Below are 14,417 nucleotides of genomic sequence, written 5' to 3'. Positions count from 1 at the left end.
GGCTTTGACAAGCACTGTGGCAATTGGACAATTAAAACAGACATTCGGATGGCGGGGGAAGAAGAACAAACTGGGGAAGAGGGTAGAGAGAATGGTACAGCAATGAAGGAATGAAAACCCAAAATCCCTGTAAATGTTCATTAATACTAATAAAATTTAATAATTTAAAAAAAAGGATAACAGAAAGAAAAAATGAATAGCAAGCCAACTATTACTGACCTTGACATAGGGCGGAGCTAAAGAGGACAGGTGCCATTTAACATCTGTGTTACCATGATTGTCAAGCTCCAGATAATTTTCTAAAAGGAACACATGGATAAGAATGCAAACAAGTCTTGGAAAGGTACGTAAATAAGTAATTAATGTTATATGTTTTATATCATCATGTGGGGGAATATAATTAGTCGTGGGTTTTTTCCCCATAGTAAGACTTCTTTTATATATGAAGTGGTTCACTAATATACATTCTGATGCAATCTTCTCTTACGACTGAATAGCACTCTAAGTATCCTCCTCTGGTTAAAGTAAACTAATTTTGTAGAATCAATGGATTTGCTTTCTTCTCTTCTTTAGGTATCAACTTACAGTGATTCTAAGAAAATCTAAAGAAGTTCAATAGAAACTATAGCATTTTCTACAAAATGGAATTTAACAGATAATCTCTTTTGGAGAGATCTATTATGAAGATAAGATACAAAGGACGTGCTGATGGACTGGAGCAGGTTGGGAAGAGAGATGGAAGAAATCACAATTAAATTCCACACATTAGCACAATTAAATCAACAGATAGTAGTATCATTCATTCAGATCTTTAAGACTGGGAGAGAAGCAGATTTCTGTTTCTATAAAACTATCTGTTTTGGATACTCCCAAAGGCTTGAACTATCAAAGTGGAAGTTATGTAAGAACCTGGAGAGAGAGATCCATCAGGATATATATCTGTATATCTCTGGATGTTGGAAAGAAGAAGAGTGAGAAAATGAGCATGAAAAGGAGCTAGGAATTAGGAAAAACAAGAGTCAGTGCCACATGTGCTAAAGAGACAGACATGATCTTTAACCTCTGCAGCATCTCAAACTCAAACCAGCTGGACTTAACTTGCTTTCTTTTTCTTTTTAGCTACCAATTTGTTAGCAATTCTAGTGAGTTGTTGTTGTTGTTATGTGCTGTCGAGTCGCTTACCAATCACAGCTACCCTAAACTCTGCAACATTCCTAAACTCTGCTCTGTTCTATGCCAATCGCACCTTCTCCAATACACCCATCCCCATTACCCCTGTCACAGAATCAATCTATCTCATAAAGGGCCTTCCCCTCCTGCGCTGTCCCTCTACCCTACCAGGCATGATGTCCCTCTCTAAGGACCAGTCCCTCCTTACAACATGTCCAAAGTATGTTAGACGGAGCCTCAGAATTCTTGCCTCCAAGGAGCTGCCCGGTTTAACCTTTTCCTGGATGAATCTGTTTGTTTTCCTAGCAGTCCCTGGTATTCTCAATACTCTTCTCCAGCACCACAGTTCAAAGGCATCAATTCTCCTTCTATCCTCCTTAGTCATTGTCCAACTGCCTGATGCATAACAAGTGATAGCAAATACCATGGCCTGTATCAGATGCACCTTAGTCTCCAGAGAGACACCACTGCTCTTCAATACTTTGGAGAGGTCCCTAACAGCACTTTCCCATGGCAATACATCTTTTAATTTCCTGGCTACTGGTGCCAAAAGTGTTGACTGTGGAGCCAGGCCGACTGTGGAGTAGGTTGGAACTGGACCAAGAGGCAGTAGTCAGAACAGAGCAGGGTAACACTGCATGGTTCAAAATTGGGAAGGGTGTACACCAGGGATGTATCCTGTCTCCATACCTTTTCAACATGTATGCAGAGCAGATTATCCAAGAGGCTGGGCTCTGTCAGGAGAATTGTGGCATCAGGATTGGTGGAGGATCTATTAACAATCTGCATTATGCAGATGACACAACCCTGCTTGCTTAAACTGAGGAGGACCTCATGTACTTGCTGCGAAGGGTCAAGGACTGCAGCCTTCAATATGTACTGAGGCTCAATGTTAAGAAGACAAAGATTCTCACCACTGGACCAACTGGCAGCGTCAGGATGGATGGCGAAGAGATTGAGATTGTTCACAGCTTCAGTTTGCTCGGCTCCACAGTCAACACTCTTGGCACCAGCAGTCAGGAAATCAAAAAGTGTATCGCAATGGGAAAGTCTGCTGTTAGGGACCTCTCTAAAGTACTCAGGAGCAATGGTGTCTCTCTGGAGACTAAGGTGCACCTGATACAGGCCATGGTCTTTGCAATCGCTTGTTATGCATCAGAGAGTTAGACAATGACTAGGGAGGACAGAAGGATAGTTGATGCTTTTGAGCTGTGGTGCTGGAGAAGAGTACTGAATGTACCATGGACTGCCAGGAAAACAAACAGATTCATCTTGGAGAGGATTAAACCAAGCTACTCCTTGTAGGCAAGGATTCTGGGGCTTCGTCTGACATACTTTGGACATGTTGCCAGGAGGGACGGGTCCTTGGAGAGGGACATCATGCTTGGGAGGGTGGAGGGATGGCGCAGGAGGGGAAGACCCTCTATGAGATGGATTGATTCGGTGACTGGGGTAATTCAGATGGGTGTGTCAGAGGCAGTGCGGTGGGCGCAGGATAGAGCAGGATTTAGGGCTGTTGTGCATAGGGTCGCTATGACTCACAAACGGCACATAACAACAACAACAACAACAACAAGAAAATCTAAGATTTTCCTGCTATCAAGTCAGAACTGACTCACAGCTGACCCTCCACCAAGTTCTCAGGGTTGTAAATCACACAGGTGGACACTGTCCACTCATCTCTTTCCCTTAGAGCAGCTGGAGGACTTGAACCACTTGTCTTTGGGTTAGCAGAACTCCTTATCTACTACACCACCAGAGGTACTAAATGCACAAATTTAACATTTTAAGATTTTCAAATCAAGCTATCATAAACATTAAGGCTAAAGGCCACCTGGTCTTCCTGAAACAGGGGAAATTTGTTCCATGTGCTTATTTAAGACAAAGAAACTCAGTTTGCCAGTTGTCAGGTCCCATCAGGCCAGTTTTTATTTATATAGACTCCGTGTATCAAGAGTGTTTAAGGCTATGACCTTTCTAGGAGTAGATCACTAGATCTTTTCCTACAGAATCACTGGGTGGTACTGAATTGAAGCTGAGCACTTCACTGTTGAGTTTTAAATGGCTTCTTAATTTTATTAGCAGACATTTAAATTAAGATAATTTTGTAATAAAATACCTGAAGTTGCACCCAGTTCTGTTGTATGAAAAGTGACAAGTTTATTTCTTATTTCCACTTTTGTGGAAGGTGGCTGCTTCGCTGGTATCACCACATGACCAACAGAAGGTGCAGAGGGAAGGATTCCAAATGGGCTTGAGCTCCAACACTCAAAAGGATGTTCTTCTTGGGTCAGGTCATTTTTAATTTGAACTTTTACAATTTTCTGAGATAAGCCAAATAAAGAAGGGAGACATAAAAGCAACCATTTTAAAATAAAAATTATATTATATCACAGTGAAGTAATTTAGAGCAAATGAAACACTGATGATTTTAGAAATTAAAACTTATTCATACTTAAACAAATACTTCTTTGTCTGCTTTCTCTGATACTTACTTCCCCTTCTTTCTGCTCTAGCCAAGCAAATCATTGTAATTACAAAAGGAAGAACTCTGTACCAAGTGTTAAATTTAAATAAATCTAGTGAGGTTTAAAATAACCCAGATATACCATATCTTCACCTGTTTTTTAAAAGTACTAATAAGAATGAAAATATCCAAAGCTGCAAAATATAAACAAAGTTGCTCAAAAGTTGTTTGCTTGATTAAGTACCTTCTGTCCATTGTCACAATGTATATAGATCAACCCACTCCACGGTAACAGTGAATGATTTGTGGATAAGGAGGAACTGGGACTCACAAGAATTTGTAGTTTACTCCTTAAAAAAATAAAAGAAAGAAAACAACAAACATCTTACACTGTAATGCAGTAACCAAAACAGTTAAAAATATGTACCGACAATGACCATTTCATCACTGGGAAAGACCAATGCCAGGGTGTGGAGTCTTTTACCTCCAGCAGCCTCCTTACACCTTCTCCCTGCACTTCTGGTCTTATCTCAATGTCCATAAAAGGCAAATCTAAGGCCAAAACATGTGAAAACAAACCACGCCACAGAAATCCTATTTACCATCTCTAACAGGAATTGCTAAAAATAAAAAAAATATTTTTACTGGGGTGAGATGATATGTTTTGATTTGCATCTCTCTTTGAGCTAAGGATTTTGAACATTTCTTCATGTATTTGTTGGCCATTTGAATGTCTTCTTTGTTGAAGTGTTTTGTTCATATCCTGTGCCCATTTTTCAATTAGGTTATTTACCTTTATCTTGTTGTGGAGTATTTTATAAATTCTAGATATAAGCCCCTTATCTGACATGTCATTACCAAATATTTTTTCCCAATCTGTGGCTTCCATTTTCACTCTGTTGGAGAAGTTTTTTGACTTGCATAGGGATTTGATTCTTAGAAGGTCCCATTCATCTTTTTATCCTCTCCTAGTTGTAGATTTTTAAGGATGCTTGGAAGACTGAACAGCAAACAACAAATGCTGCCGAGGTTGTGGAGAAACTGGAACCCTTATTCACTGTTGGTGGGAGTGTAAAATGGTGCAACCACTATGGAAGGCTGTATGGTGCTCTCTCAAAAAGTTGCAACTAGAAATATCATTTGACCCAACAATTCCATTACTGGGAATATACCCTAAGGAAACCATAACTGCCACACAGACAGATATACATTCAGGTTTATTGCAGCTTTGTTCACAATACCAAAGAGTTGGAAACAACCTAAGTGCCCATCAACAAACTAATGGATAGAGAAGCGATGGCATATTCACACAATGGAATACTACACTGCATTGAAAAACAAGGAACTCATGTAATATTATTCAAAATGTGTGACTTTGGAGGACATTATGCTGAGTGAAATATCTGTCACAAAAGGATAGGCGCTGCATGGTGCCACTACTGTAGAACAGGACTGATGGACTGGGGTGAGACTGAGACAAATCGGATAAATTATGTATACTGTATTGAAACAGAGGAGGGAGAGAACTGTTTGAAAGCAATATATGATAGGGTATTATGGTTATGACAAAAGCCCAGAATGAAGGTTGCATAGTGGAGAATATTCGGGGCAGGGGATTCTATACCAATGAAATAATTTTTCTTTTACTTTCCAAAGAAATGTGCAAACTTCGAGGAGGGGTGGACAGGGAGAAAAAGGCAACAATGAATGTATGGGGGGAAAAAGTTGCATTAAGGGGGGAAAAATCTGTAGAAGACAAATACCACAAAGGTACAGTCTTGACAGAAAAAAGGAAAAGAATGAAGAAAAATAACCAATTTAATGATGAAAATAGTAACAAAAACAAACCAGTTGTAGTTGAATTGGTACCAAAGCATGGCAATCCTACCTGGACCATAATGTCAGTATGCTCACTCATTCCCAGTGGCTCCTTCTTAAGAAGTACATTGTGAAATGCCTCTGGGGCTCCAATCACTAACCTTTGGTTAGTAGTTGAAGGACTAATGATTAGTACCAACCAAGAACTTAAGTAGTATTTTTAATGCTTAGTATTCTTTCTTCAAGTGCCACAGAACATCAAAGGTGAGTTAAAAATGGGTGAAATTAGATTTGTGATTTAAAATTACCAGCTACAAAAAATATTTTAGAAGTACACGTTTAAAGAAAAAAAAAATATAAAGGGGGCATAGAATTTGTTTTCCAGAATGCAGGTAAGATTACTCTTAATAACCAGAGGTGAAAAGCAAGCCAAGTGTCCAGCAACATATGAATGATAAAGAAGTCAAGTTTGAATACATGCCACAATATAGATAAACATAGAATACATGATATAGAATACAGTAAGTCAGAAACAAAAGGATATGTTGTATGTGTGATTCCCCTCTACATAAATTATCTAAAACAGACAATTATATAGCGGCAAAGTATAGGCATGGTTACTAAAGAATGCAGAGAGAAGGAAAGGGGAGGTATTGCTGAAAAAGAACTAAGTTTCTGTTTTGGTTGATATAATAAAGTTTTTGGAAATGGATAATGGTTATAGTGAACATAATTAATGTCCTTTAACTGTACACTTCAAATGCATGTAAAATGTTTCTGTATGTATGTATGAATGAATGAAACAATGTACATATAAATGTATTAATTTATTTTTTGTATGTATTTATTTTGAAAGCACAAGATGATTTTTCCATTGCTAACAACTAAATATTAGAGAACATAAAGTTACTTATGGATATTGTGGTTTGTCATCTCCCTGTCTTTTCAATCATTTATTGAAAATGGTATGCTGAACATAATAAATACTTCACAGTTGCTTCCCCAGCATACATCACCTATGTTAGGCAAGTTAACTCTCCTCACCGTCATTACTTTTTCTCAAAAGTAAATAAACTTCTGTTTATGAAATATGGAATGAAAATGCAACATGGTTTATGAAATTTCACTTAAAAAAAATCAAACAAATGATACAAGTGAAAATAAATAAACTTCATGTTGTTCTGCAAGGTTGCAAATCCAAATCACATGCCAATATTCTGTGCTGTCCAGACAAAAAACCTGAAAAGACTGATTTCTAGCTTCACTTCACATCACCATTTAAACTGTAATCAGAGAGCTGATGCTTACAAACATATCACCTAAAGAAATCTTCCTTCTATCTTTGTGATCTATGTAGAAAATGGTAAATTGGGTATTTGTCAGGAACTGTCTGGATATGTCCTTTAGACAAACAGCAGAACAAGAAATTCAACAGAAAAAAGGTATACAAAGTATAGCCACCTGGGCTTCTGGACACCACCTGTTAGATTATTACATGCCCTGATTTTAATCTTTGCTTTATTACAGCTAGAGAGACATTTCAGAAAAAACTGTGATTCTTCCATTCCAGATCATCTCCAATCGGAAGATGTCCTCAACACTTGAGGGCAAAAGCATTCTCCACCACTGCACGCTGGACCTAAGCTGGCATGCACAGGCTCTCTGCTATCACACAACATACACAGTGAACTAACTGCTGTTTCCCAGACACAAGCACAACACTTTGGAGTGGGTCAGACAGTGTCAATTAACTCTGAATAAAGTTAAATGCCCTATCGTTTGATACCTTAAAAGGTCAGCACAACAGCATCTGAATGACACAGAGAAGGAAACAAGAAATTCATACTTACTCTGGTTCAATAATTCCATGTTGAGGTGTTACTGTCAGACAATGTGCTGGCCAACAGAGTTCAAATTTCAGTAATGTAACAGAACTATTTAAAATAAGGAAACGTCTAGTTTTCCCCATGTCACCTAAAGCAGATAAATAAAATATGTATATTTAGTCTTAGTGAGAAAAACAAAGGCTAACAAATAATAAAACTAAATCCTAAATAAATACTCTAGTGCACTAATTCTTTCACAGTAGTTCAATTACAGTAAATTCTTGGTATGATAACTCCCTTGGAAACGAAACAGATACCAGCAATACTGAACAACGTTGGAAAAAATGAAGAAATCTGAACACTGTCATCATAATTTTGGTATATGTACACATTTAGACTGAAGGGACTACATTAACAGTAAGTGCCAAATGAATTCTTTAGGGAAATGGTAGAGAGAAAAGGGTTATTTGTGTGGGTTCTATCATGATAAAGATGTGGGGAGCTTAAATTGAAGACTATGACCTCAAATTAAGGGAAATAATATAGTCAGACCTGAGTTTGGACTTCGTACGTGGCAAGAGGATATGCACAAAGCAAAACCACAAGTTGAGTCTGTTTAAGATCTGCAGTATATCCGACATGTGCCAACAGTACACAACATATAAACCTGGAATCTAGAATGAATTAATTATATGTTATTATTTGATATACTCACATGGAGAAGGAGCTATCAAAGTCAAGTGTTCAGGGTGGACAGACCATATTTCTTCAGAAGCTAATTTATCTTGAGATGTAAAAACAGCTTGTGAAAGACATGGACAATCTTGAGGACCCTTAACTGGTAATACATCCAAAGAAATATTGCCACCGTGTCTTCCAGAACCTTCTGATCCCCTAAAAAATTATTCAATAATTAAAATTAAAAAAGAAAAAGACAAAAACCAAAACTGTTTCCATTTTCTATTAATTCTTTATGAATATAAAAATAGAGCAAAGCTCTACATATACATATACATATTTTCCAATGAATAAGAACAATCCATATTGCATGTAATTTAAAGTATGTTTAAAATATGTAAAAAACTCAAAATATGCGACCTGTTAAGTAAGAATAGGGAAGAGTTCAATTTTGCAATGAACTGGATGTTGGCATGCCACCAAAAATTCCTTTCACTAAAAGATCTGCTGCTGTTGTTAGATGCCGAAAAGTCAAGAATAACTCATAGTTACCCAACAAACACCATCTATTACTGCAGTCACTGTGTGAATCCATCTCATTGGAGGTCTTCCTTTCTTTCAATGAAATTTTTCAAGTATGATGTCCATTTTCAAGGAATAGCCTTTCCTAGAAACATGCCCAAAGTATATGAGACGAAGTTTCACAATCCTTGTCTCCAAGAAACATTCTGTCTGAACTTATTCCAAGGCATAAATGTTTGTTCTCTTAGTTGTCCATGGCACATTCAATGCTCTTCTCCAACACAACTCAGACACATCAATTCTTCTCTGTCATCCTCAGTAACTGTCCAGCCCTCAGACACACAGCAAGTCACTGAAAAGACCACGGCCTGAATTAGTCAGTCGTCAAACTAACATCACGGCTACTCAGTAATTTGAAGAGATCCCTGATAACAGACATCCTCAATGTGACTCATCTTTTGATTTCTGTACTGCTAGTACCAAGAGCATCCACTTCCTAAACAACATGCCCCTGGAAACTCTATGAAGTTTGAGAAATGACGATAGTTATAGAAAGACTTAAGGTCTTTTGTTCACAGGGTCACTATGAATCATGCTCACCTTGACGGCAATCAACAATAACTACAACAACAAGAAGTACCAAGGGTATTGTTTGTTGATCCAAGTAAGATGAAATTATTGACATTTTCAATCCTTTCTCCATCTATCATGATATGGTGAGGATTTCTGTTGTTATATGCATTTCAGTCATAATCGACTCATAGCTGATTCTCTAGTGGGTTTTCAGAGACAGAAAATCAAACAGCAGGAGACTTCTCACCTTTCTCCTACAGAGCAGGTGGTGGATTCAAACTGTGAATCTTTGGGTTGGCAGTGCAGATCCTTACCATTAGGATACCAGAGCTCACACTTGTGAGGATTTCTGTCTTCCTGAGGTTGAGATGTAATCTATACTGAAGACTATAGTCCTCCTCACTTTCAGCAAGTAAGGTGGTGCCATCTGCATAACCCAGGTTGTTGATGCATCTTTCTCCAATCCTGATGCCACATTCTTTTTCTTTCAGCCCAGATTCCTGAAGAATTTTTCTGTGTATAGACTGAATAGGTATGGAGAAAGTGGATAATCCTGATGCACACTTTGCCTGATTTTAAAGCAGGCAGTATCCCATTGCTTTGTTCAAACAACAGCTTCTTCATCTAGGTATGGATTTTGCATGAACATAATTAAGCATTCCTATTCTTCTCCTCAATGTTAGCTACAATTCGTGATAACCTTCAGTGTCAATAAAACACAAGTAGACATTCTTCTGGTATTTTCTGCTTTCAGCCAGGATGCCTTGGACATCAACAATTATATTTATGGTGTCACAGCCTCTTCTAAACCCAGCTTGAACTTCTGGTAGTTCTGTGTCCATCTACTGTTCTTGGATGATCTCCCAAGAACAGTGTTTTGCTTACATGTGTGATAATATTAATTGATAATTTCAACACTGTATTGGAAATAGACCTTTTTTTTGAATGAGAACAAAAATGGGTCTCTTACAATTAGTCAGCCAGGCAGCAGTCCTTCAAATTTCCTGACATTTTTAAGAACTTTTAGTCCTATCCGATATCCATAACTGCACAGAGGTAACTGGCTTCATAATGTTTACATAAGATTTAAAAAACTAGATGTGTCTTTTAGTCAAAATGCTAAGGTGGAGGATACTGATTCCATGTAGAAAGATGTTTATCCCCCCCCCAACCAAATTGTGCAGCTCTGCAACTGCATCCCTGCCCATCTTCACCTTTCTGGCCCCAACCCTCACCTCCTTGTACCCCCATTATGTTTTCCCCAATAAAATAAAATAAGAAAGATGTTTATTAAGAGCTGATACAAAGTATTTTCTAATTTAATCTATAATCAGCAAAGTTAATACCTTAACTGAAGCTTAATTGTGCAATGTCTAAGCTCTCCTACCACACAGGACTTCATTTTTAAACTCTCTCATGAACAGAGAAAGGTATACCTGTGATTATCCTTTACTGATGGTCTTCTTTTTGAAATCACATTGCCAAGAATAGATCCAACACCCTAAACACAGTAACTTTTTTTCTTTTTAAAGCTAATTCTTGATCTTTTTTAACTTAAGTAAATCCTCAACACGTGAAGTTATTTTTAAGGTAACTGTTAGTATATATAATTACTCTGAACTAAAATTCAAAGACTATAGCCTTCAATATGGACTGTATCTTTTTTTTTTAAATATGGACTGTATCATAAAGACAACAAAAATATTCACAACTAAACCATTAAGTAACATTATGATCAAGACTGAAGTTGTCAAACATTTACTGCTTTCTTGGCTCCACAATCAACAATCAGAGAAATTGTGTGAGGTGCCTGTCAGTATGACCCTTAGCAACTCTAAAGTCAACAGAGCTGAACCTTGCCCTAGCTCACATCATCCTGATGGTATCTGATATGCTCAAGCCCATTGTTACAGCCACTGGGGCAATCCATCTTACTGGGGGACTTCCTCTCTTTCTCTGACTCTCCACCTTTCCCAGAACTATGTTTTTCCCAAGGACTAGCCTGTCCTAATTACTGTTGTTATTTGCTGTTGAGTTGGAATGGATGCAACTGCACAGGAGATTACCCATATAAAAGCCAAAGAATCAAAAGACAAACCCCATCGATTTTGCAGTCAAGTACCTCCTTAACGTGCTAAAGATCAAGGATGTCAGTTTAAAGACTAAGATGCACCTGATACAAGTCACATTATTTTTAATTGCTTCATATGCTTGTGAAAGTTAGACAATGCATAAGGAAGACTGAAAAATAACTGATGCTTTTGAATTGTGGTGTTGACAAAGTTTTACTATGGAATATACAGTAAGGACATTATGGTTTGCCAAAAGAACAAACAAATCTATCTTGGAGGAAGTACAGCCAGAATATTCCTTAGATGGAAAAATGCTGAGACTTCTCACATACTCCACGTATGTTATCATGAGGGAACACTCCCCTGAAAAGTCTGGAAAAGCAGAGGGTCAGTAATGGAGAGGAAGCCTATTAAGAGATAGATTACTTAAAACAACTATGAGATACCATCTCACCCAAGTAAGAAAAGCAAAATTTAGCAGAAAAGCACACATCAAATGCTGGCAAGGTTGTGGAGAAACTGGAACCCTTATTCATTGCTGGTTTGAGTGTAAAATCAGGCAACCACTATGGAATGGTGCTTTCTCAAAAAGTTGCAAATAGAAATACCATTTGACCCAGCAATTCTACTACTGGGAATTTACCCTATTGAAACCATAACTGCCACCCAAGAAGATATATGCACCCATATTTACTGCAGCTCTGTTTGCAATAAAAAAAGAGTTGGAAAAAACCCAAGTGCCCATCAACAAATGAATGGATAGAGAAGCTCTGGTATATTCACACAATGGAATACTATGCAGCATTGAAAAACAAGGAAGTCATGAAATATTATGCAAAATGGATGACCCTGGAGGACATTATGTTGAGTGAAAGATCTGTCACAAAAGGACAAATATTGCACAGGGCCACTGTTGTAAAACAGGACTGACACGACATCAGAGTTGAGGGAAGACAGAAAAGGAGGGGAGGAACGATGTATATTGCATTGAAACAGATGAGGGAGAAAACTGTTTAAAAGGGATATATGAATGGGTATTCCTGTCATTACAGAACTCCAGAGTGAAGGCTGCATAGTGGAGTGGACTGGGGTGGGGCGGGGTGAGGGGGTGTGGAGAAAGGATTGTATACCAATGAAAGAGTTTGTCTTTCTTTTCAAGGAGAAGAGTGAATGGGGGAAGGGGGTGGGTAGGCAGAAAAGGCAAACAGTGAATGACTGGAAACACTAAGTCTCTGTAAACTTTCATTAAAATTAATTTTTTTTTAAAAAAAAGATGGATTAACACAACTGCCACAATGGCTTTAAGCGTGGTAGAGGGCCTGTGAAGGGGACAGGATCAGGCAGGGTTTTGTTCTGTTGTGTCCAGGGCAGCTGAGTTAGCACTGACTTGACAGCATTTAACACCAACATCTCTTCATTCTGTGTGTGACTGCAATTGACCAACACTAAAACTAGAGGGGAGAAGAAGCAGACTGAAGCCATGGTGGCAGGTGCATGGACAGGTGTGAGACAACAGTGAGAGATTAGCTGAAGGAAGAACAATGTTTAGTTAGCACTTATCAATGGTCCCAGAGACAATCTAGGTTTCAGAAACATGGACTACATATAAAAGCACTGAGTAAAGTCTAAAAAAATCCAAAAAAGGGGGGAGATGGGGAGGAAAATGTGCAACAATGAATGAATGGATGGAAATCCAACTTTTCTGTAAACTTTCATTAAAATGTCAATTAAAAAAAAGAACCAAAAAGGATAAACTAATTCGAGCAAAGGATTAAGCTGTCAACTATATTAGTGAATTCATTAGTTCAGATTAAGCAAATAGGAGGAGAAAGTAAATCTCTTCTCCATAGTGGAAAGCAAACTAATAAATGTAGAAAGATAAAATTAGAAAATCACAATTTATACTAACCATGATAGTAACAAATGACTCAAGTAAGAACAATAGCACTCTTCTCAGTGCTACAATAGGAATTAGCAGGGACCTCTGGTGGCTTCAAACTTCACCTGCGTCTGTTATTGGTCATAGTATCAGATGCCATCAAGTTGTCCAATTCACAGCTATCAAAACCTTGAAGATCCCGTGCCTCCTCGGTGTTTCTGACATATTTATACTCCCTATTCCACTTACTAATATGTCAGTGTACCTCACTGTCTTCTGCTGCTTCCTTGACTTTTTCAAGTTGAGCTCTTTTTCCAGATGAGACAATATGAGAACATGTCCAGAGGATATAAAAACCAAGTGTAATTATCTTCAGTTTTAGGGAACATGAGGCTACATTTCTTCCAGGGCACGCTTGTTGGCTCTTTCTGACAGTCCATTGTATATCTGATACTTTTCCACATCACCATAATTCAATGGTATCAAATCTTCTTAGATCTTCTTTATTCATTGTTCAATTTTCACATGCATATGAAGCAACTTAAAATACCATGGCATGGTATACTATAGTCTTCAAACTGGCACACGTGCTTTTTAGTACTTTAAAGAAGTTGCTAGCAGCTTTGTCCAATGCAATGATGTAATTTAATTTCTTGACCATAGTTTCTTTCCATAGGTGTTGACTGAGGTTCAACATTAAAATTAAACTGAGAACTTCAGTCTCTGTTTATCCTTCTGTTATTGATGGGTCCAGATGTACTTCTGTTCTCTTTACGTTGAGGTACAATCAATACTGACTGTAACAGTCTTTAATCTTCTTTAAGTTCTCTTCATTTTCTATAAGCAAGGTTCTCCATTTGCATAACACAAATTGGTGATAATTTCTTTTCCAATCCTGATTCCACATTCATCTTCATACAGTCCACCTTTTGAAATGATTTGTTCATCACACATATTAAATAGAAATGGAGTAAGATGACAAACCTGAAATACAATTTACTGATGAAGTGTATTCTTGTTCTGCTCAAATAACTGCTTCTTTTCCTATGTTCAATTTTCACATGAACCTGACTAAGTGTTCTGCGATTCCCATTTTTCTCAATGTTATCCACTGATAACATAATCTGCACAGCTGAGTAACTTTATAGGGTCACTAAAAAACAAATTGACCTACAAACAGGAGAATATAAAATAGATGAATGGGATCTACTAAGAATAAAATCCTTATGCACATCCAAAAACTTCTCCAACAGGGTAAAAAGGGAAGCCACAGACTGGGAAAAAGTATTCGGTAATGACATATCAGATAATGGACTTATATCCAGAATTTATAAAATACTTGAGCACCACAACAAGATAAAGGTAAATAATCCAATAGAAAAATGGGTACAGGATATGAACAGACACTTCAC

General features: G+C 37.7%; 1 protein-coding gene across 1 annotated transcript in view; it reads right to left on the bottom strand.

Moving 5' to 3' along the window:
• CEP192 (centrosomal protein 192kDa) overlaps positions 1–14,417 on the bottom strand; it is a 250,033-nt gene that overhangs the window by 39,182 nt on the left and 196,434 nt on the right. Inside the window, 6 exon segments of the mRNA XM_006902756.1 lie at positions 220–299; positions 3,290–3,494; positions 3,882–3,987; positions 7,306–7,429; positions 7,997–8,164; positions 13,239–13,249. Of these exon segments, the coding sequence (XP_006902818.1) occupies positions 220–299; positions 3,290–3,494; positions 3,882–3,987; positions 7,306–7,429; positions 7,997–8,164; positions 13,239–13,249 (694 nt within the window).

Source organism: Elephantulus edwardii, unplaced genomic scaffold (genome assembly GCF_000299155.1).
Source record: "Elephantulus edwardii isolate Elephantulus edwardi_28Jun2011 unplaced genomic scaffold, EleEdw1.0 scaffold00446, whole genome shotgun sequence".
Classification (NCBI taxonomy): domain Eukaryota; kingdom Metazoa; phylum Chordata; class Mammalia; order Macroscelidea; family Macroscelididae; genus Elephantulus; species Elephantulus edwardii.
This window is presented reverse-complemented; position numbering and strand designations above follow the sequence as displayed.